Raw genomic sequence first — 22,641 nt, 5'->3', positions numbered from 1 at the left:
CCGTGTGTAAGTCATGGTCTGTTGTGTCACACACACATAACATGGACATGCTACTGTTTTTAGCTCTCAGAGTGGCATGCAATATGAGAGCGCTCCACACATCTCAGATGTAGATGTTCGACTGTTTGTTTTATTTATAACATGCATTGAGATCGAAACCGGAGGAGCAATTCACCAGTTTTTAAATTAAAAGTATTAAACCACTGTGAACTAGCCCACACTAAATGAATCATAAATCATCCTTAAAGTGCACCTATTATGGTTTTTAAACGTGCCTAATTTTGTTTTAAAGGTCTCATACAATAGATTTACATGCATCCAAGGTAAAAAAAACACTTTAATTTGCTCATAATTTAAATTGCAGCATTACCTTTTTTCCTAGTGTCAAAAACGACCTTTTCAATGATCTGTTCTAAAGGATTCATTCTAAACTCCTCCTTTCAGAGAGCCTACTCTGCTCTGATTGGTCAGATGTCCCAGTCTGTTGTGATTGGTCTACCGCTTACAGCGCGTCGGAAAGGAAACGCCCACTACCATATCCGAGTTTCAGCTCCGTCTGAAAATATGTCTGTTTTACCTTACCAATTTGACCCCGAGTCTGATAGTGATACGCCGGAAGATCAACCCGAACCACCATCGCAAGGACAACGAGAACAGGACGTTTTTCATTGGTAAGTTTATATGTAGTTTGACAATAACGTGAGTTAGCCGGTTAGCAGAGGCTAACAGGCTAACAGCGTGCACTGGCTGTACATGTAAACAGACCAGAGGCGGGTTTTTTGTTAACAAATTACGTAGGTTAGTACAGGAAGTAAGTCTGGCATTACTAACGACTCGTTTCAGGTGTTCAGAATCAGTTCTTTCTTTTGGGAGTCAATAACTCACAATAAGTGAAATGGTTTCCCGCATGTTGACGGAGGCAATAAAGTCGGCACTAATTCCCTTCAATGACTATATTAACTAAAACAACACTGTTCTTCGATCTCTGAAAGAAGAAGTGGATTCTTAGAGTAAAAGTATGGCGTCGACCACAGTGAAAGTGGACAATCTCCAAGGCAGTTTACACAAAACAAAAAAGGATACGAACCTCTGCCTGTCTCAGCTTGAACAGATGCAGCAAAAATGCAATGACCTTGAAGATCGGTCACGTCACAACAATGTCCGCCTGGTTAATCTACCAACAGGAATGGAAGGGACTGATCCTGTCAGCTTTCTACAGAAAATGCTACCTAAATGGATCCCCGACCTTCCGGCGTGCTCAAGCCTGATCGAGATCGATAGAGCTCATTGAGTATACTCTAACTTAAACTCGCCTAAACTACGATCGTTGATTTTCCAGCTTCTCCGATATCCTGACAGGCAAGCCATCCTTCAAGGAGCCCGGAAAGCAAAACCCACTCTGCCTGGTGGAGCGTGCCTGGAATTCTATGCTGATTACAGTCATGAGACAGCACAAAAGAGGTAGGCGTTCTCGGCTGTAAGATTCAAGCTCCATCAGAAAGGCGCTGAAACTTTCCTGATCTACCCAGCATCTCTGAGAGTCACCCATAAGGGTCAGAAATATTCATTCAAATCTCCGGAGGACGCGGAAAAATATCTCGAGGGTCTTGATGCCGCAACGGTACCCGCTGCTCGTAAAGCCTTAAACTTCCCGCTTCAGGAGGCAATGGAGGAGGCCGACTAAAGAGACACATGATGCTTTTGCTGACAAACCTGTGCAATATATGGACCAAAGACTTTTTCAGCGTACACTTATGTTTCAGTTTACCAAAGTGGAATGGTAACTAGTATTTATTTATATTCAGCTGTATTTTGTTTTTAATCTCCTTTAAATCATTTTCATGTACAGGTTGTTAGACTGTTATATGTAAAGGTATTGTTTAACTATTGTATGTTTGTTTTCTTAGAAAAGTCGGGCCACTGTTCTTAGTTTAAATCTGGTTGCCGTTATGAAAATCGTTGCATTTCAGATTGTTTTTCGGAGTTTGGAAATATTCAATTTATAATTTTTATTTCCTCAATATGTTAAAATTCATAGGGGATTAATAAGGTGAATAGGGTTTAGACATTGCCTCGCGATCGCCACAGACATTTGCTTGAAGGGGGATATGGGAGAGGGAGGGGGGTGCTTAGGCGCATAAAGCACTCAGGACTATCTTTGCTTTTGTTTATGCTTAAAGCTGTGAAAACATTAATGGTACGATTAATAACCTGCTCTAAACATTACATGTTATGCTGCGTGAGCTCTGTCACTACAGAATATGGTTAGATTAAACACGCTGTCTTTAAACGTTTGGGGTTAAACTCTCCCATCAAACGTACACGGGTTTTGGATCTTTTACATAGAAAAAAAATTGATGTAGCGTTTCTTCAAGAAACCCACATTACCGCCATGGACGCCCAAAGACTGCAAAACAGGCGTTATATTTCCATAGTATCATCAAGTTTTAATTCTTAGAAGAAGGGGGTGTCAATTCTATTCAAACGTAACTTTAACTTTATTATTGAACACACAGGTTCGGATAATGATGGTAGAGTTGCATATTGCTGTACTTTAATAGATGGAAAGAGGTTTGCATTTGTCAATATATATGCTCCAAACGTATATGACGCCTCCTTTTTTCCAAATGTCTCAAACCCTACTATCTCTCCAGGACTACTCAATTATCATTGGATCCGACATGAATGCCGTGCTTGACTCAGTTTTGGACCGTTCCAACCCTTCGGTTTCAGTCTTCTGAGATTATTCACTAAAGATCTAGATGTGTGTGATGCGTGGCGACTACATAATCCAACAGCTAAGGTTTACACCTATTTCTCCCCAAATCACAAATCATTCTCGAGAATTGATTATATTTTACTTTCTCCATCACTATTTTCAGGTCTAATCAATATTGAATTTTTACCACAAAGTGTTTCTGATCATAATGCGGTACTAGCACATCTTCAGATTAATACACCCTGTAAACCATCCAGATGAAGATTTAATACTTTTTTGTTGCAAAATGAAGACTTTCTTTCTCAACTGAGAGCAGGACTGATTGAATTTATCAAATGAAACCAGGACTCTGTTTCCAATCAAGATATGTTATGGGCGTCCATCAAGGGGTTTTTAAGGAACAGTGCTATCTCCTTTTCTGCTAGACTTAAAAAGGACTATCTTGAACAACTATCTGTATTAGAGAAAAGATGTGGGGAACTAGAAAAGGAATTGGGTCATCAATTTTCCAATGAAACACAACAAAAATTAAAGGTGGAAAGGGCTGCACTTAATGATTTGCTTCAAAGATGAGCAGAATATTTAATGCATATTACAAAACATAAATATTACATAAATGGAAGCAGACCGAGCCGACTCCTTGCGCTTTGAAAAAACATGAGTGACGTTTTAACATCCAGGCGATCAAAAGTTCAAGTTCAGAAAGTGGTCTCACCTCACATCCCTCAGAAATCAACAAAACATTCATGTCATTTTTTGAAAAATGATATACCTCAGAAATGCAACCCAGTACTGACCAGATAAAGTTTTTTGAGCAGTTGAACTTAAACATACTTTCAAAGGAGGAAGCTGACAGCCTTGATTCTGAAATTACTTTAGAAGAACTACACAATGCAGTGTTATGTTCAAATAAAGGAAAGTCCCCGGGAATTGATGGCCTCCCAATAGATTTATACCTGGCGCTGCAGGATCTACTAGGCCACATCTGGCTATGAACTATAAATGAGGCTATATTCAAAGGCAGTTTTCGCAAAGACCTCAATACAGCTGTAATTACGGTTTTACCTAAACCCGGCAAAGATCATTCGGACTGTGCTAATTACAGGCCCATCTCTTTGATTAACGAAGATGTAAAAATTTATGCTAAAGTTATTGCCAGACATCTACAGTCAGTGATACATAAATTAATTGATCCAGATCAATCAGGTTTTATTACGGGACATTTGGCTTCAGACAATGTTCATTGAGTGTTACATATCATTGCCGAATCCAGGAAATTAGAAACACCCTGCGGCCTCCTATTTATTGATGCCGAAAAAGCCTTTGATCGGGTGGAATGGAGCTACTTATGGTATACGTTGAAAAAGTTCAATTTTGGGGACCGGTTTATTAGAATGATACAAACTCTATACACTAATTCCATGGCCAGGATATCTACGGGAGGACTCATCTCGGACACTTTTAATATTTGCAGAGGCACGATACGGATGTCCGCTTTCCCCCCTCATGTTCGATTTATCAATAGAACCTCTAGCACAGTATGTTAGACAGTGTAAACTTGTTACCCCGATTCAGTTAGGCTCATCAAGCCATTCTATCTCTCTATATGCGGATGATACTTTATTATTTTTATCTGATCTACAACGCTCACTTCCTAATGCCCTCCAAATCATAGATGAATTTGGCACATTGTCTGGATTTAAAATGAACCATTCTAAAACTATTTTGATGCCTCTTAATTCAGTTGGTTATAATTTCTCTGTTCCAAAAAATATTCAGATATCTACACAAGTCAAATACTTAGGGATTGAGCTGAAACCCACCTTACCCCTCATTTCAAAAGTTAATTATACGTCAGTTAATGGAAAAGTTGAGTCTGATATTCAAAGATGGATGTGTCTGCCTTCATCACCATCTGCCCGATTATCCACAATAAAAAAGAATATTCTGCCCCGCATTAATTTTATTAGCTCTATGCTTCCTCTCCCGCCACCAGTAAATTATTGGATTTGCAATGCACCAAGCACAGGAATGGCTTCTTATTTTTATCGTTGCTTTTTAAACCTTAATACAGATAATTTCCCTAAATCTAGAGCCTGGTTATTGGATCTGAACACTTCTAACAGAAACATCAAATGGGAGGCTGTGTGGGATAATACATTTCATGTGACCACGAACCCTAACCATCAATTCATTCATTTTAAAGTTATTCACAGGGCATATCTAACCACACGCATACAACATGTTATGGGTTTAGTACCCCACCCATATTGTAATTTTTGCGGTCCTGGATGTGTGGACACTTTGATACATATGCTTTGGGACTGTCCAGATGTGAAAAAATTCTGGGATATGGTGCTTGACATTTTGTACAAAGCTTCTAGGATTCAGTTTCCCAAAGATCCTGTTATTTTATTGTTGAATGACAATTCTCAATTCCCTCTTAAGTGAAAAGGAATGGAAATTTTGGATAGCTGCCATGACTGCTGCTAAGAAACTACTTGTTCAACATTGGAAACCTCCTCACGACCTTTCTACTAATCATTGGCTCCATTCTTTACTGGAGATACTATATCTGAAACTGTCATCTGCGCGGTCTAATCATGCTAAACCTGTGACAATGTCTATGTGGAAGAATTGGATATCTATAATGAAGGAAATTTTGGATAGTTAATTTGCAGCTACTGCTTCGGCTGTTAATTTATATTCTATTTTATTGTGTTTCTATGTATTTATTTTACTTTATCCCATTGTATTTTTGTATGTGTCTAAGTCCTGTAGTGCAATGGGTTGGGTGAGGGAAGGGGGGTGATTATGGGGGTGATAGTGTTCAAATAAGTTTTCTTTCTTTTATTGCAAAATGTTTTGTGTATTTTTTCAAATAAAAACACACACACAAAAAAAAAAAATAATAATTGTTTTTAAATATTGCCTAAAATATTGCAAAAAATGTGTGTCAAAAGCTTGATTTTTATATATATATATATATATATATATATATATATATATATATAGATATAGATATATATATATAGATATATATATATATAGATATAGATATAAAATCAAGCTTTTGACACGCATTGTTTTAGTCTGGAGCCCTGTATAGGATTTTTGGGCAGCATAGTATCAAAACTTAATGAGGTGTGTACCTAGGCTGTGTTTTTGAGCGTCATAATCTCATATTGTAGTGTGCAGTCTATGTAGACACAATTTTGGGCAACATAGTTCACATTTCTTGGACTGAAGCAAGTAAATGATGACAACATTTTCATTTTTGGGTCAACAAAACACCCAATTGTCTTACAATTTTTGTTTAAATCAACCTACAAATGACTTATAGTTGATTCTGCATATCAAGCTGGAATACAAGAAAATGTACAGAAGAAAAAATAACAAATTAGCTGTAAGCAAAACTGAAGGGTGAAGAAGTTCTTTATTAGTTAACAATGGAAATTCAGAAACCAGGTTGAGATGATAGTGGACTGTATAAATGGAGCACTGCAAACCTGAGAAACTCCCAAAGTTTCTGAGATCCTCTGGTGAGGAATGTTTCACATGTTTGCTTGAAATCTTCTCCTGCATCCTCTCCTAATTGACCCTCAAGGGAACACGGCACTCTACCATGTGTTACTTTCACAATACTGATACCTGTACTGGGGCTGCATTTGCTGCCGGACACCATACTGCAGATTTTACTTTGTGTATAGTCTGATTCATTAAGGAGCACTACATAGATTGATTTAAAGAAGATTTTCCTTTCAGTGGCCAACATACATTAAATGTAACCCTGTGGGTGTAAGGCCTAGCAGGTATAATGTGTCATGCAGTCCTAGGATCTCACTTGGCAGTGGTTGTCCTTATTCAAACAGGAGTAGGCTGCAGGATCTAATGCTTATGACCAGGCCTGTCGTGATCATTAAATAATCATCTGGGCCCATAATCACAAAGATTTTTATCTTACCACTATGAGTTCTCCAAAGAGTTCCTAGCTAGGAGTTTTTGCTTAACCTATTCACAAAACTGCTAAGAGCAAGTTTTAAGAAGCAAAACTCAAGCTGAAAATATTCAAGCAGAGATAGCAGTGCACGTCTCTTGTCTCGCCAGAACACCCACGTGGTCCACGAAAATCCAAGTTAAAATACCTCACATCTCCTGATAGAATCTCGAAAGAATAATGGCACAGACAAAGCACTCCACGCGTTGGTTCGCCATCACTCCTTTGGGGAATATTCTCTTATTGCAGCCCCCTCGTTCTGCGGCCGGGCTCACCGGTCCATGCATGATCCGCTCCACCGCAAGCAGTTCGCTTCGAACGGAGATGGTAGAGAGAGAAAGGCAGAAGCCACTCCTCTATTACCTTATTCATGTGCATTCTCCCAGAACGACACAGAAAAAGACAATAGGGACAAAGGGGCCAATTTGTTCCCTTCCAACGACTAATTCTCTCATACAGCATTTTTTTAATGTCCGACGAGACTCGCGCTTTTGCTCAGGGAGAGGGCAACAAACACGAGGAAGAATCCGATGTCCGTTCGACACAAAGCCGAAATCCCAAATGTTATCCCGCACATGGAGCTCTACATCTGGAGGCCGTGGAACTGGAACAAGTGGGGATAATGCATCGTGGTGAGAAATTGCAAGCCTCAAAGCGCCGCTGTCCCCGTCGGACCCTCGTAATGTTTGGAAAAACCCAATTAAAATTGCTCTGAAATTTACGCTGTATAGACGACGTCCTTACGTGTTCACCACTCAAAAAGGAGAATTAATAATCCTCGCATCGACGTGAGTCGCTAGAAACAAACACGGGCTTAGACAAAATTGTGCAATGAAGAACAGAAAATCTGACTCGATGGCGCGAAAGCGAGCGCCTTTATGAAGCCCGTGACATAGCTCCCTAGGAGCATCACTTAAGTGCCATCAGCCAATAAATTGCCGTGATTGTATAAGGGCTTCAGACCACGTGACACTCAGCGAATACAGTCCCATAGCGAATATGCAGCTCGAGTTCCTACGGAAGGAACTTAAGAGTAAGGCAGAGTTGACCTAGTTGCTATGGATGACGTCAGGTTTTATTAACGTGTTCTTTTAAATCGGCCACAGTGATTGGTAGTAGGGCTGAAACGATTAGTTGACGTTATCGACAACGTCGTCAATAAAAAAAATTGTCTAAAAATTTTCGTTGTCGAATAGTCGTTTGATCTCATTTAACATAACATGAGATCACATTAAACTCTAATGATGACACTGCAGTTCGTGCCTGAATGAGGAGAGGAACAATTACACAGCTCAAAGTCCAGATGCACTTTAAACTTTCCAAACAGCGTCAGGTGATGTAGATCGCAAAGTATGAGGGAATTATAATGCGAAAATACAGAAGCACTCTTGTTGTGGAATAAGCGGACCCGGAGCTCTTTCAAGGAAACACCCTTACATCTTAAATGCAGTTAAATTTAATGCGTTATAGCTTTTATTAAAGGTTAAATAATATGGAAGCAGATCATGTAATTAACCACAGACTCAAGACTGGCATTTCTCTGTGCAGTCAGCACCTGAATAACAGAAAATTATGAATGCAAAAATCTCAAAATACTTAAACTGATATAAACTAAGTGCCAAAAATAAATTTCAGCTCTCATGGGCGCCTAATTCCATAAATTCATAAAATGTGTGTTGAGCGCCCTCTTGTGCGCAGTCTGTGTATGTGCGCTCTTGGTCTGTTTACCACACGTGGGACATGGGGATGTCCAAATATGGAATCTAACACTCTCTAGACAGCCAATGAGGACGATCTGACACATCTATGATGTAAAGGGTCGTGTTTCAGTGAATCAATCCCAGAGAAACCGTCATCATAGAGACGCCATTTAGCCACCATTGCATGTTATGATATTTTTGAGGAATATTTCAGGATCTACAAATTTTATGTCAAGTGTGGGTTAGTTTTATCCAAAGCTGTAAGTTGTTATAAATTAAAATGTGACAATGATTCTGTTTTCTCTGTTTATCATACATGTGCATTTCACACGCAAATACAAACTGTAGTTTGATCTATGAGTGAAACAAATCTGCTCGTTATATTCTACTAACCAAGACCTTTCAAAAGATATGACACATGGCTGTGTGATCTTTTGAAATCTTTACTGATTCTAAATATGATTGTTGCGAACGCAAATTTGTGAATTATTAATATGGAACAGTTCTGTTTATCAGTGAATTTAAAAGCAGTATTTGAGAATTGGCCAGATCAGCTATATTCATTGTAAAGATAAGAGTCTAAGCTTTTAAATGACTATTTTGTGCCGATAAAGCAAGTGGTTGTTCTGTAATTCCATAATATGTGTATTTTTGAGAGGTTAAAATAAACAGCCTCCACATTCTAAATGGCACTGACAAAGAAAACAGGTGAAAACGTAAATAAGAAGGCTTTTCGATTCTCACATCACAGCACTTACAAACATTTACCATGGACTGCAGTAACACTAACTGTACTGTATTAACTATGGTAGTTTCTACATGTATTTAGACTGCTGTTTTTCATTACAGAAATGCCATAGTTCCTTATATAAAAACCATAGTTACTAACCATAGTAGTGAAGAGCCATGCATGGTTTTACCTATGGTTACCATGAACTATTACAAATATAATTGTTAAAACTATGGATACTATGGAAGGACTATGGTGCATTTTCATAATTATGGACCAAGCCATCGGTTTTCCATCTGTGTAAAATCTGTTCTCTTGTAATGCTCTTGGATTGTAGGAAATATAAGTTGTTTTGATTGCCTTCAGAAATTCCAAGAGAAGACTGTAGTTTAATCAGTAGGAGCCTGATGAAAGGAATCTGTAAAGAAGACCCAACTTAATCACACTGTCAGAATATTTCAATTTAGCCATATAAAAATGAGGTTCATTTTTTCCACAGATGTTACTGTTGTTAATATCACAATTTTCATCTGCATTCCAGCCTCAAAATCAGTGCTGTACTGTCAAATGTGCACATAACATGTAATATTATTTGCATGGGTGCTACCAAAGCAGGTGCTGGTGCCACATTTTCAACCGGTCCTTTAAGGGCACAAATAAACACTGATGTGGCCCAGCCTGAAATTGAGTTTGACACCCCTGTTTTAATCTATTCTTTGACCAACACGCATTAATACGGGTCCGGCGTTGCGGGCATGTGGATGTGCGCACAACAGCACTGCTGCTGAAAAAAAATCCTAGGGGAAATACTGGACTCTTCAACTAAGAACTTATCTAGATAAACTCACAAGTTGATGCAGACTTGGCACACTGTGAATTCGGCAACAGTAGGTTGAAAGTTCTGCTACTAAAATCAGTCTGCACTTACTGAAATTCAAAACACTGCCCCAGTGTCTAAAGCTGTATTGTAGTGTCTGAAATTTTGTTGAACGTATGGCCACGTGTGAGCTCCGCTTTCCAGGTGAAATGTCCACAGAGTGGCGCCAAAAGCAAGTTTTATTTTTGTTGCAAATTTACACCCTAACCCAAACCCCAACCCTAAACCTAACTGTCAGCAGAGTGCCATACATTTTTGCCACCACATTTTAAATATCTGGGACAATTTAGGTGCCATTTTTACCTCAAGCCCTATTTAATTTTTTAAGCTGATCCTGACTCAAGAAATGTGCAAAATTCTTCTCATTCCCACAGCAGCGCAATCTTCAGTCTACTTTGACCTGTGTCTCTGTTGTGAGTCTCAGTGTGATGAAAGAGGCCATTGATTCTGCAGCATTTGCTTTCTGACCAAAGAATGAATTACTGCAGGTTATGGGATGTCAGTGTAACCTGTCCTGCTTAAATGTGCAACATGCACCCAATGTGAAGACAGTGGTAATAACATAAACTAAAGGCCCATATATGACTTCCCTGAATCTCCCCTGTTCTGTGGTGAGTTGCTTTTTTCATTGAAATTATTGAAGGAGGGCAGTGAGCAGACAGCTGTCATTTGACTCTGTCAGCTATGAAATGGTGCTGTTTAATGTTGCCTTCCTTGCTGTAAGTCTTGTGGATATAAGATACTTTCAGACAGGGTTTTAGGTAAGCTCTGTTCCAAAACCTAGCAAGCTGACTTGCTGTCGACTGCCTACATGGGCAGCTGTCTTCTAAGCTCACTAGGTTTTGGAGCAGAGCCATTGCTTCACTTGTAAAACCTACATAGCTTCTAAGTCCAAGCAGTTGCTGATAGAGAAGCCCACTGGTCACTGGCTGATCCTCCTATTCCCACAGTCCATTGTTTTTTGCGTGGGCAGCAGATGTATGGCACAAACTGTTGTGTCTACAGCAGGAAGTGGTGGGAATTGCTCATGTTATTCCTCCCTCTCCCATTACATACTTCCAGCGCCACTTTAGCATACCAATGTAGAGTTGTGGTAAGTTTTTTTTTTTTTTTTTTTATTGTCTTACCACAGGATAAGACATTTTCTGAACAGTTTTTTCTGTGCATTGCATAAATTCTTAGTTTTGAATTCTTTTTGGGAGCTTTCTGTCAGAAGAGCTGCAAGTCTTTTAATTGTACTTACACATTTTATGTGCATATTTCCATAACATATGAAATATTAGTACTATACATAATATAACGCTCAAAGCATCATTCAGATGGGATAGTCTCCTCACTGAGTAAAATACACTCTCAAATAAATCACACTCTCACACCAAAGTATATAAAGTAAAAGCTGTGTAATTGTATGTAAAATCAGTTACAATTGTTATAAACAAAGCTCCTTTCCTAATGGGGAAAGACTGAAATCTCCAAAATGATTGGTCAAGATTACGGTCAAAGAACATATTTCAAATCAGCAGTTAATTCTGACAAAAATGGTATCATAAAATGTGCTGCTTTTGCTCAGATCACGCTAAAAAATGCTATTTTTCAGGCTGGTTTCGAGTTGACTGACTGGCGATGTCTGTATCAAAAGTTGATTGGCTCTTTTAATTGTAAGGCGGGACTTCCTTTTCTACATCCGCCAAACTGGGCGTTTTAATTTCTACCATTCATTTTAATACAAGTGCTCCATCTCAGCTAAGCAGTCTCTGCTTATGCTCCCAATTTAAACAAGCACAAATACAATGTGATACGATCCATTGATCTTGACGGATTAAATCAGCATCATCAATGCTTTTCAAAATCATTCAAAATTCCGTGGGCGAAGATGGCATGGGTGGAAGTTGAGTGTGTTCAAAAAACGTATTGCCAAGTAGCCTCTGTTTAATGCTGCACTTTATACTCTGTGAGAGTAAAGTTATCTCATGCTAAAACTATATCCTTGTCTGTTGTGAATATTGAGAGTAGCTGTGTACAAAGCACCACCCCCACAGAGGTTACTGCCAAAACAAGCAACTTCCTATTGGTCAACACGGCGAATTAGCCTGTCAAAGTACACCAAACTTGAACTCCACGCGAAATCCATGAGGGGACATTTTTCGCCACCAGAAGTCCATCGTACAAAATTCACAATGCGCGGTTACCATTGAAATTACTGTATTTCGCCAACGGAATTTCGCCATGTGAAGGTAAATGTGACCGCGCCCTAAGATTTTCCCAATTTCTTTCGTTTGTTAAATTACTATTCTTGATCGATTAAATTATTAACTGACAAATAATCGGTGATCGATTAATAATTAACAACCCCAGTTAAAAGGCTAAAGCACAGGACATTAACACCCTCTCTGAGAAGCTGCTTGTCAAAATGTATCTCTTTAAAAAGGTAAAAAGTCCACATAGAATATTTATTACATTCCCTAGGGGTAGGATGCAATAAAGATGAAAGGGGATGACTCCCGCTCAACCATCATACTAGAGAACAAAGAGTATATAATTAAATGATAATTTATTATTGTTATTAAACATCAAAAGCATCAAAAAGCAGCAGGCAAAAGGACTTCAGGGTGACCCCTGGTCCAAAATAATAAAAAAATGTAATCTAAAAAATAAAATAACTACCCTGAGAATAAAAAAATAAAGATACAAAGAGACTTACCTACCTACTCTAACAAAACGGAAGTAAACTGGATTTAACAAAACAGGCTGCTTCAAAGTCAGAGAACTAGTCGTGGTTTCAAGTGTTAAGTCACAAATTGCATATGAAGTTACTACTCTCAGAAATAACGTACATCAAAAAGCATGCTGTGTTTAGTCTGCCGGCTGGCGGAGAGTCAGGCAACTCATCTGACAGGCAGCAGCTAGGTGTTATAAGCTTGCCATCAGGAATCACCAATCGCTGTCGCAAGGTGGAGCAACCAATTTTCCAATCGCCGACGTCCAGAGGTGGGTAGTAATGCACTACATTTACTCCATTACATTTACTTGAGTAACACTTTGGGAAATAATTACTTTTATGAGTATGTTTTATGGTGGGTACTTCTCACTCTTACTCAAGTAAATTTCTGATGAAAAGAATGTACTTTTACTTCATTACAATGGGTTGCGTTCCTGTCGTTACATTACTGGTTTTGATTTAATAAGTGTTAATAAATGCGCAATTTATTGAGTTTTTTTTTAATGGTATTCTCACGACAGTGAAACTTCACAGTTGCACGCTTTTACTCTAGTCGCGTTCAATGCTACAATACAAACATTTCTTCACTCCACACAATGCCTTCATTTTACACCAAAACAAGGATATATTTCAAGGTTAAAATTGCAGCTCCAACTTAAGAAAACACGGTGAGGTAATTTTTAGAGATTGTGACAATGTTGGCTTGTCTGTGTCATGGTGATATTCATTCGTTTTCAGCGTGAATCTGTAACTGGGGGCTCTTATGACCTCAGTTTCTAAGTTTGCATTTTTATATCAGCGCTGCAACATAGTGTGTACTGATAAATCCTTGTAAACATCCATGTGAAGTGCAGATGTCTTGCCCTGCCAATCACGATTGTGAGCATTTCTGCACGTGCAAGTTTGGTGCGTGCACAGCGTTTGACAGATGCAGGCGGCTTTGTCTTATGGACAACACGCTTCTAAACAGAGAAAAGGTGCAATTTACCCTTAGTGGACAGAACTAATTATCTAAATTCTTTCGACACTGACAATACTGAACCGTCACTGAACTAAATTCACACAGGATGTAAAAAGCTGTGAAATAACGACAGAAGGCATGAATAAAACATGATCTTGCTCCAGTGTAATTAAACATTATATACAGTACTGTGCAAAAGTCTTAGGCACATTATTTTTTTCACAAAAACATTTGTTTTAAGATGGTTAATTTATATATTCTGCTTTTAGTGTATCAGTAGGAAATATCAGTTATAGATTTAAACACTCCCTTTGCAAATACAATTGAACAGATGCCATGGCCCTCACAGAGCCCAGATCTCAACATCATTGAGTCAGTCTGAGATTACATAAAGAGACAGAAGTAATTGAGACAGACTAAATAGACAGAAGAACTGTGGTGAATTCTCTAAGAAGCTTGGAACATCCTATCTGCCAACAACCAAGAAAAACTGTATCCAGGTGTACCTGGAGAATTGATGCTGTTTTAAAGGCAAAGGTGGTCACACCGAATATTGATTTAGATTTTTTAATGTTTACTGGACTTTGTATGACATTAAGTGATAAATGAAAACTATTTATGTCATTATATGAAGACATCCTCACTATACAACATTTTTCACAAGTGCCTAAAACCTTTGCACAGTACTGTATAACTTGGGACTGTGTGACATTGTTCACATTTTTCACCATAATAATTTCTAGAAAAAGGTTTCCAAACTTCTCTTCTAATTGACAGATTCGTCCAAATCTGAGTTGCATCCTTAAAGTGATAGTTCACCTTTAATATTATATAATTGTTTCCCCACCCTCATGTTCTTCCAACCCTGTGAAACGTTCTGTATTCTGTGGAACCCAAAAGATGTTAGACAAAATGTTAGGGACTGACAGTCTCACCATTCCCTTTCAAAATATGGAGGGGGGGGAAAAACATGCAGTGAAAGTAAATGATGATTAAGGCTAGCATTCTGTCTAACATCTCCTTAAAGGAAAATTTTTCCCAAATTTGAAAATTCTCGCATCATTTACTCACCCTCATGCCATCCCAGATGTGTTTTTTTTTCTTCTGCTGCTAAACACAAAGATTTTTAGAAGAATATCTCAGCTCTGTTAGTTTATACTAGAATGCAAGTGAATGGGTACCAAAAGTTCAGAAAGCACATAAAGGCAGCATTAAAGGAATTCAAATGACACTGGTTCAATCTATGTCTTCTAATAAATCTCCACTTTTACATTCTTCTTCTTTGTGTTTTTGGTGATTCAATTCTTTGTGCCTATCGCCACCTACTGGGCAGGAAGGAGAATTAATAGTTTAAAAAAGACTTTATATATTATAAAGTTATGGTTATTTATCTGTTTCTCACCCACACCTATCATATTGCTTCTGAAAATCGAATTACTTTTAATACTGCCTCTATGTGCTTTTTGAAGCTTCAAAGTTCTGGTCACCAACTCACCATTCACTTGCATTGTATTGCCCAACAGAGCTGAAGATACACCCTGAAGAAGGCATTTTTGCTGATACGCATAGGTTTGCAGCCCTCTTTTTTCTGTTTTTGTTATAGCCATTGACAATAAAGGCTTTTTAACTATATATTTTATCTGGAAGTTGCCTTGATTCTCCTTTTTAGAGCTGAGATTTGTGTTCTGAAGAAGAAAGTAAGTCACATCTGGGATGGCATGAGGGTGAGATAATGAGAGCATTTTAATTTTTTGGTGAACTATCCCTTTAATTTGATGCATGGAAGAAAGAAGTCATATGGGTTTGGAACAACATGGTGGTAAATTATGGATTTAATAGTATTATTATTAATAATATTTTGTAATGCATGTTAAATGTGTATCATGTACTGGAATATAGGCGAGTAAACATCCATTACGTTATATGTGAAAGTAACTAGTTACTCACTACTTAAGTATACTTTTTATTGGATAAATTTTTACTTGAGTAATTTTTAACATTATTACTTTTACTTCTACTTGAGTAAAGTTTTTGGCTACTCTACCAACCTCTGCTGACGTCTGGAAAAGAACTGAGCACTAATGGGACATACACATAGCAGAGCACAAAGTCAGAAATGTAGACAATAACAGGACCTAACATTAGTTGACCTCACAAATCAAGTTGTTGGACGAATATTTGAGTCTAATCTACAGCGTCACTGCAAAAAAAAAAAGGCTACTTCCACATTCTTCCGGATTCATGTGAAAATGACGTTTTCATTTTTGAAATGCTCTCTGTCCACACTGCCGTTTTCAAGCATTCTCCAAAAGTTGCTCGTTCACACTGAAATGTATGAAAACTTTTAAATCCCCTTGCTGCGCATGCAAAAAATCACCGTTCCATGTACGGTCTGAAACGCAATTGTCCTCGTGTTTTGTCGCCGGACAGCAATTCCGAGTAAACTTCCCGTCGCCTTTGAAGGAATGCAATGTGAAGGTTGTACAAAGTAAAATTTATTTTAACAAAGCTATCAAAGTGAATAAAAGGCACAACAATGCTGCTAAAACATGGGCCGCCATCTTGATAGTTTGGGTTGAATGGATCACATGACTGTGTCACATGATCACAAATACATCATTGTTTTGAGATATATCAGTTTTCCCTATCAACACTACACCACAAAGACTGCGTTTTCAAATTTATCCACTTGAGCGTTTTCGAAAAGCTGTTTTTGCTGTCAAAAACGCTGTCACAGTGGACGGAAGACCAAAACGTAGAGGAAAAAGATGAGTTTTCAAACGAAACCTTGTGTGGACGTGGCCTGAATTAAAAAGTAATAAAAAAAAAAAAACAGTGAAATAGTACAAATACAAGAAACAAACAATGGCTTTCTATTGTGTTGTCTTTGCTGGGTGTGCACAAAAATAAAACCCAACTCAACAAATTACTCTTATGGACTGATTCTTTTAATTAAACATTCAAAAAGTTACTGTTTGAATGTTAAGGCCTTTGCACACCAAACGCAAATTTTCGGTGCGATTTGTCGCCATGATCAACCAATGGAAACAATAGATTCCTAACGAGCCATTCTCATCGGCAAATCACGCGACAACAAAGCGAACCTTTTTTTTTTTTTTTTTTTTTTAGAAGAAATGCCCTGACCAATAATATATAAGCTTAGATCATGTGTCAGAAGCCGTTGCAGTTACAAGAACCAGAGCAATAGGTGGCACTAAAGCACAGAAAGCTGTTTTGACCACCAAAATTAAACACTTAAGGAACTCCAGCAGTGACCATGTGTAGCTCATTTGCATCAAATGCCTTAAAAACTGAAAATAATAATAATAATAATAATAGTAATTTTCTTATGGGTTCTCTTTACATGCAAATGATATTGCTGCATCACTGCCTTGTAACCCCTTTAAAAATGATCTGATCTTATGTGGATTGTCTTCATAATTTATTCCAGCTGCCTTGTTTGGCCTTTGTATTAAATCTAAAGTGAGTTTCCTTATATTTCTGATATACTGTATATCGCGCCATCTTTCCCTTTGTATCACTTTTTTAATAAACAACTTTATGGATCATAAGTGTTTTTCTTTGCCAAATATTAATAATATTAATACTAATGCTGTGAATTGCAGTGCACTCTGTGTGCCTTTTGAATACCGAAAAAAAACAATTGTTATTGCTGTGTTATTTTTAAAAGGCGTTAGTAGTATTAAAGTATCTAATTCTGTGTCAGACTGAAATGGGTTTTGTTTGGTGAGATCTGTGTTTTATAGCTTGCACTCTTGGAGCGTTTAAATTTCATCACGTTTAATTAGTAACATGCAGGGTTTTTAGCAATTATAACAAGTAGATGTGCATGGCAATAAGATACAGTCATTTGTATTTGTTTTAAGAGTCATTATGAGTGTGCATTACACAGTGATTTAAAACAAATGCACTTAACACAAGTACATACACTATAAGTGGCAGTTGCATATTATCAGTAATGTTCCAAAAGATGTTTTAACCATTAATATAATTTTTTTACACACTATTCTTTCTAATCACCTCTCAGACTGTGCAAACATAATACTGTCAGTCAACTTGTCCAGCAGGTGAATTGAGTATTTAGTATTTTGTGAAATGTCTTAAAGGTTTTCTTTCTCGTAGAGCAAATCAGCAACACACTCATCATCGCTGATGCAGCTTGTAGGGAAATCCGTTTTATTTTTTCGATCTGCTCGCTAGAGAATCATTTGATTTTCTTGTTTGTTTTACAAACTTGTCAAGTTGTTATTTCTTCTAACCCGGAGATGGGCGGAGGGCGGACCAGCTCAGAATTGCTTTGAGCCACCTACCATACCAGGGTAAAATTGCTTGTTGTTTAGCGCCACCTATTGTAAAGGTGGGAATGTTCTAATGGCGAACATTCGCTAAGCTTTCCATGGGAAAGAGCCATTCGTCAGTGATTTGCCTCATAATCATGTTGCGTTTAGTCTGAAAAGGCCTTTAATCTGTTTGAATCAGTCCAATAAACTTAACCAAATTCTCAGTTCTGTTAGAAACAAAGAGTCAACCATCTTGAACCATCAACTGAACAAAGTAGGCATTAAGAATATTTTCACTGTGAAGGCAGAGAGCTTCTTTTTGCAAAGACATGGAGAATCCACCAATGGTTGGACTAAATTTAGTCTGTAAATAGGAGGCCTAGCAATAGAAGCCTCTTGATTCAGCTTGAAGCAGCCTCAGTACTGGGACATATGCCCAGCGTGGCAGGAGGTCCACACGGAGTTCGATATCTGGCACCCAAGCTGTTTTGAGGCTGGCAGTAAACACTCCCCTTTTCTGCTCTGATAGCATTTTCACATTGTCATTGATTAAAACACAGCCTTGCATCGAGCAATGCATTGAGATGTGTGCAGCCATGCGCTCAGGTGCATCCTGGATTGCTCAGAAACATGCAGCTGAATTGAGTTATTTTAGATTGTTTTTGGACAGTCAGTTGTGAACGAAAGGGCAAGTTGTCTCTGGTCACTGTGGTGGCGGTACTCTGTTCTACCAGTACGATAGACTAATATTGTTACTTTTTTTATTGTTGTAGTATTGACTTGGTACTAAATTACCGGCACTTTTGGCATCCCTATGTTGTAAGTAATGACTTAAGCATCAGCACAATGGCAAGAGACTTTCTGAGAGTAGCTGTCATGGTCAAAAGTTGGCCATTTTGAGATTATTGGTATCAACTAATAAGTGTGCCAAATTACAAGTCGTCGTCATTCTGCCTAGTGGCAAAATCTACCCACAGTTTCGTCAATGTATAGTGCACTTTTTCTGTTTTTAAATATTTTTAGTGAATTATGAGTAAATATTATGTAAAATAGGAATTTTAATTCAGCAATGTCATGCCTTTATTTGTTTTCATTAAGATGTCCTTATATATATATATAGCCTAAGTATTAGTCCTACAGGTATATCGTCCATCAGTCATCCTGCTCTCTAGATATTGGAATTGGACCTATCACTGGACAACTAATTTTTTTACATTTTGGTAATGAGAATTTGGGTGGAAAATGTGATTAATTATCATACAAATAATGACACAATGCAAAACATGGACATGCTTTGAGAGGTTTCATTAAATTCACCCTTATTTACCTGTAGAGGCAGTTTGTGCTTTGATTTAATGGCAGTAAGTGTTTCTTGTGTTTGTGCTGAGCTCTCACCCAAACCTCCTTCTCTTAGTCACTATCCTCATTATGAATCCCTGCTTCCTCCTGCTTCTTTCCACTAAATGAGTTAATGTGGCTAAAAATAGTTCCACCAGAATCCAAGGAAACAACAAACAAAGCAAACATATTTTTGCCTCTGGGCTCCCCAAAACGTCAACAAGTTTTGTTCTTGGAGTATGAATTATCTGTCTGTTCTAAAACAGAATCCCTCCTCGGAGAATCAAGTTTTATTGCATTTTTTTTGGCATTAACAGAGTTTAAGAAAATCAGATTCATGCAAACATTTTACACACCCGGCATACTGTAAAGAAACATCCAAACATGATGCCTCTCAGGCCTAAGACATGTTGTAAAATGTGACAACACTATAACAGAGGAAGTATTAATAAAAAAACATAAAATAAAAAGAAATAACTAAAGAAATGATTAAAAATGATAAAGTAACAACAAAAATACATAAAAGTATACAACAACGAAAAAATCCAAAGAACAAGTAAACACTTGAGAGCACGGTGTAGGAGTATTTGCCGAAGATGAGCACCTTGAAATGTAAAGAGGAACTGTTAAGAAGAGAGGGAGAATAAAACGCACAAGCACTTTAAACTTTAAAGGGATCATGAAATGCTTTTTTTAAAAATAATTTTATTATCTTCCCTGAGGTCCCTGAGAATGTTAGTTACATTTTTGTGTGCATCAAAACAGTCATAATTTATTAATAAATGATCTTTTTCCACCCTGTCTCTGGCCCTCTGTCTGAAATGCTCTGTTATGGTCTAAGCGTCTCCTTAAAACTTCATTGTAAATCCACACTGTTACGCTAGCATCGTGCAGCCCCTTGAAATTAGCCATATTTGAAACTCAATCGGAAGAGAATGAACAAGCACCAAAACATTATAAAACTAAAATTCAGTGTTTACACACAACACATTTCATCCAAATATATTAAATTCTTCATCAAGCACAACTGTTAACACTCACACCCTATCTACACCGGACACGAGAGGCACGTAACATCAAAAGTAATAGAACCCATTATAATCAATGATGCTGTCAACACTTGCAGCTTCTGATGCGGCATGCTGACTGTCACGTTCCATTTTGCGCTGCACTCGCCGGCACTACTACTGCCAACAACACAAATAAATGTTTGTGCTCAAAAGAGCAACAGGCAGAGCAGCTGATAGTACAGAATGGTGTCTCCTTTTAAGAGTTGTAACTTGACACAACATCTTTTAAAAGCGGCCCGAGATACATGACAACGGTCAAAGACATCTGTCTAGTACATGTTTATATACAAAAATAATTCAAAATAGTCCAGATAGGTCCCCTTTAGTGATCAGAAATAGTTAGGCCACACAAGTCCAGTGTTTCCCCTAGGATTTTTTTCAGCAGCAATGTTGTTGTGCACGCGTCTACAAGCCCGCAATGCCGGACCCGTATTAATGTGCGTCGGTCGAGGAATAGCCTAAAACAGGGGTGTCAAACTCTATTTTCAGCCTGGGCCACATCAGGGTTTATTTGTGCCCTCAAAGGGCCCTTTGAACATGTGGCACCAGCACCTGCTTTGGTAGCACCCATGCAAATAATATTACATGTTATGTGCATTGAAATGCACATTTGACAGTACAGCATTGATTTTGAGGTTGGAATGCAGATGAAAATTATGATATTAACAACAGTAACATCTGTGGAAAAAATGAACACAAACAAGGCAAACAAAACAACAAATCATTTTCCTACAATCAGAGAGCATTACAAGAGAACAGATTATATATAGATGGAAAACTGATGGCTTGGTCCATAATAATTATGAAAATGTACCGTGTAGCGCAGTTTCATTCCGCTTTTGCAGCGAGCAAAATACACTTCAGTGGAAATCTCATTAATATTCATAAGGAAAGCGCTAACTGATTGGTCTGTGAGACTTTCCGATCCCCAGCCATCCTACGTTTAAAAAATTAGCTCACGGGCCACTTGAAATTAAGTCAGTTTGACACGTGAATTATGCGGTGACCGCACTGAGTATGTGCGTGTATTTGTGTGTGTGTGTGGTGGGGTTCCTTTCGCAGTGATCACCAAATATCGGCCGATTTATCAGCCTCGGCGATATATCTTCGACCACTAATTAAGATGATTGCAATATTCACAATGTTACTTAAATATATATCATCATCAAAATCATTGTGGGTTTTCAATATATTGCCAATTCCTAGTATGGTGTCCCACCTCTAATTTATTTACTGTTTCCTTCTTAGCGGAAGCACAGGCGATCAAAGTTGCCCAACCACAATGGGCAAGACCACAAAATGAACCCTGTGGCTCAAAACAGCCTTTCTGGGGCAAACCACAGCCAGTGGAGGCAGCGCCCAGATCGGCCCACTGTGACCAGGATTATCAGGAATGGGTCTAGACGGAGAAGCAAGCCCTCTTTGAAGGATAAGAGTCTTGGCGGGCCAGATGATGGAGTGGTTGTGGAAAAAGTTGGACACTACGATCCCTCTAGCAGCCGTAACTTCAGCGAGACTCGGGCAGGCGAAATGGCTAAAATCCATCTAGTAGCACTAGGAGAACCAGGCAGCGTTGAGGGTGCTCCTCAAATTCAGAGTAGCAACTTTGTCCCCAAATGTGAGATCTCAGGCAAGGACGCCCTGTCTGCCATCCACCGTGCGGGTTCACAGCAGTGTAGACAAGAGATTGCCAACATCGTATGCCAGCACCAAGCAGGACAGCTCATGCCACAGTCTCTGCCTCAGTTCTGTTCACAGCATGGTAATAAAACTCTTTTAATGCCTCAAACATACATGACAGCACATGCAATCTATGCAATCTCGAGTCTGTCCGATGTGTAACTCGGCAGTCGCAATTGATAACATAACGCAATCTCAAAATTTTATATTTTTGCATTCCAATGTGTAACTCAATAATTGCAATTGATAATGCAAGTACACATTGCATTATCTGTGTTACAACAAGGTCATAGCAGAAACTAGTGTAAACTAATTCAACAGTCGGTTTTCTCTTTCAGGTAAACTACTGGTCTTGGTATAACAACATGCTGACTGAATATTATTCTGCTTATTACATGCCTACTTACCAAATAAATAAATAAATGGACATACATTTATTTGCATTAAAATTATGTAAGAAGAAAGAAATCGATGAACAGCTAAAATCCACCTCCGTTTTGCATTGGAGTTCAGTTGGTATTTATTTAGAAAATAAAGACCATCTGACTG

The 22,641-nt window shown here is 38.2% G+C and overlaps 1 protein-coding gene across 2 annotated transcripts in view; it reads left to right on the top strand.

Moving 5' to 3' along the window:
* xylt2 (xylosyltransferase II) overlaps positions 1–22,641 on the top strand; it is a 48,455-nt gene that overhangs the window by 8,252 nt on the left and 17,562 nt on the right. Inside the window, exons 1-2 of one of the 2 annotated variants that reach the window (XM_051715626.1) lie at positions 15–1,780; positions 21,661–22,174. In XM_051715626.1, the coding sequence (XP_051571586.1) occupies positions 1,778–1,780; positions 21,661–22,174 (517 nt within the window). In that variant the 5' untranslated portion in view covers positions 15–1,777. Of the gene's footprint in view, positions 1–14; positions 1,781–21,660; positions 22,175–22,641 lie in introns of those variants that run through there. The other variant, XM_051715625.1, reaches the window with a different exon arrangement.

This window comes from Myxocyprinus asiaticus, chromosome 14, assembly GCF_019703515.2.
Source record: "Myxocyprinus asiaticus isolate MX2 ecotype Aquarium Trade chromosome 14, UBuf_Myxa_2, whole genome shotgun sequence".
NCBI lineage: Eukaryota > Metazoa > Chordata > Actinopteri > Cypriniformes > Catostomidae > Myxocyprinus > Myxocyprinus asiaticus.
This window is presented reverse-complemented; position numbering and strand designations above follow the sequence as displayed.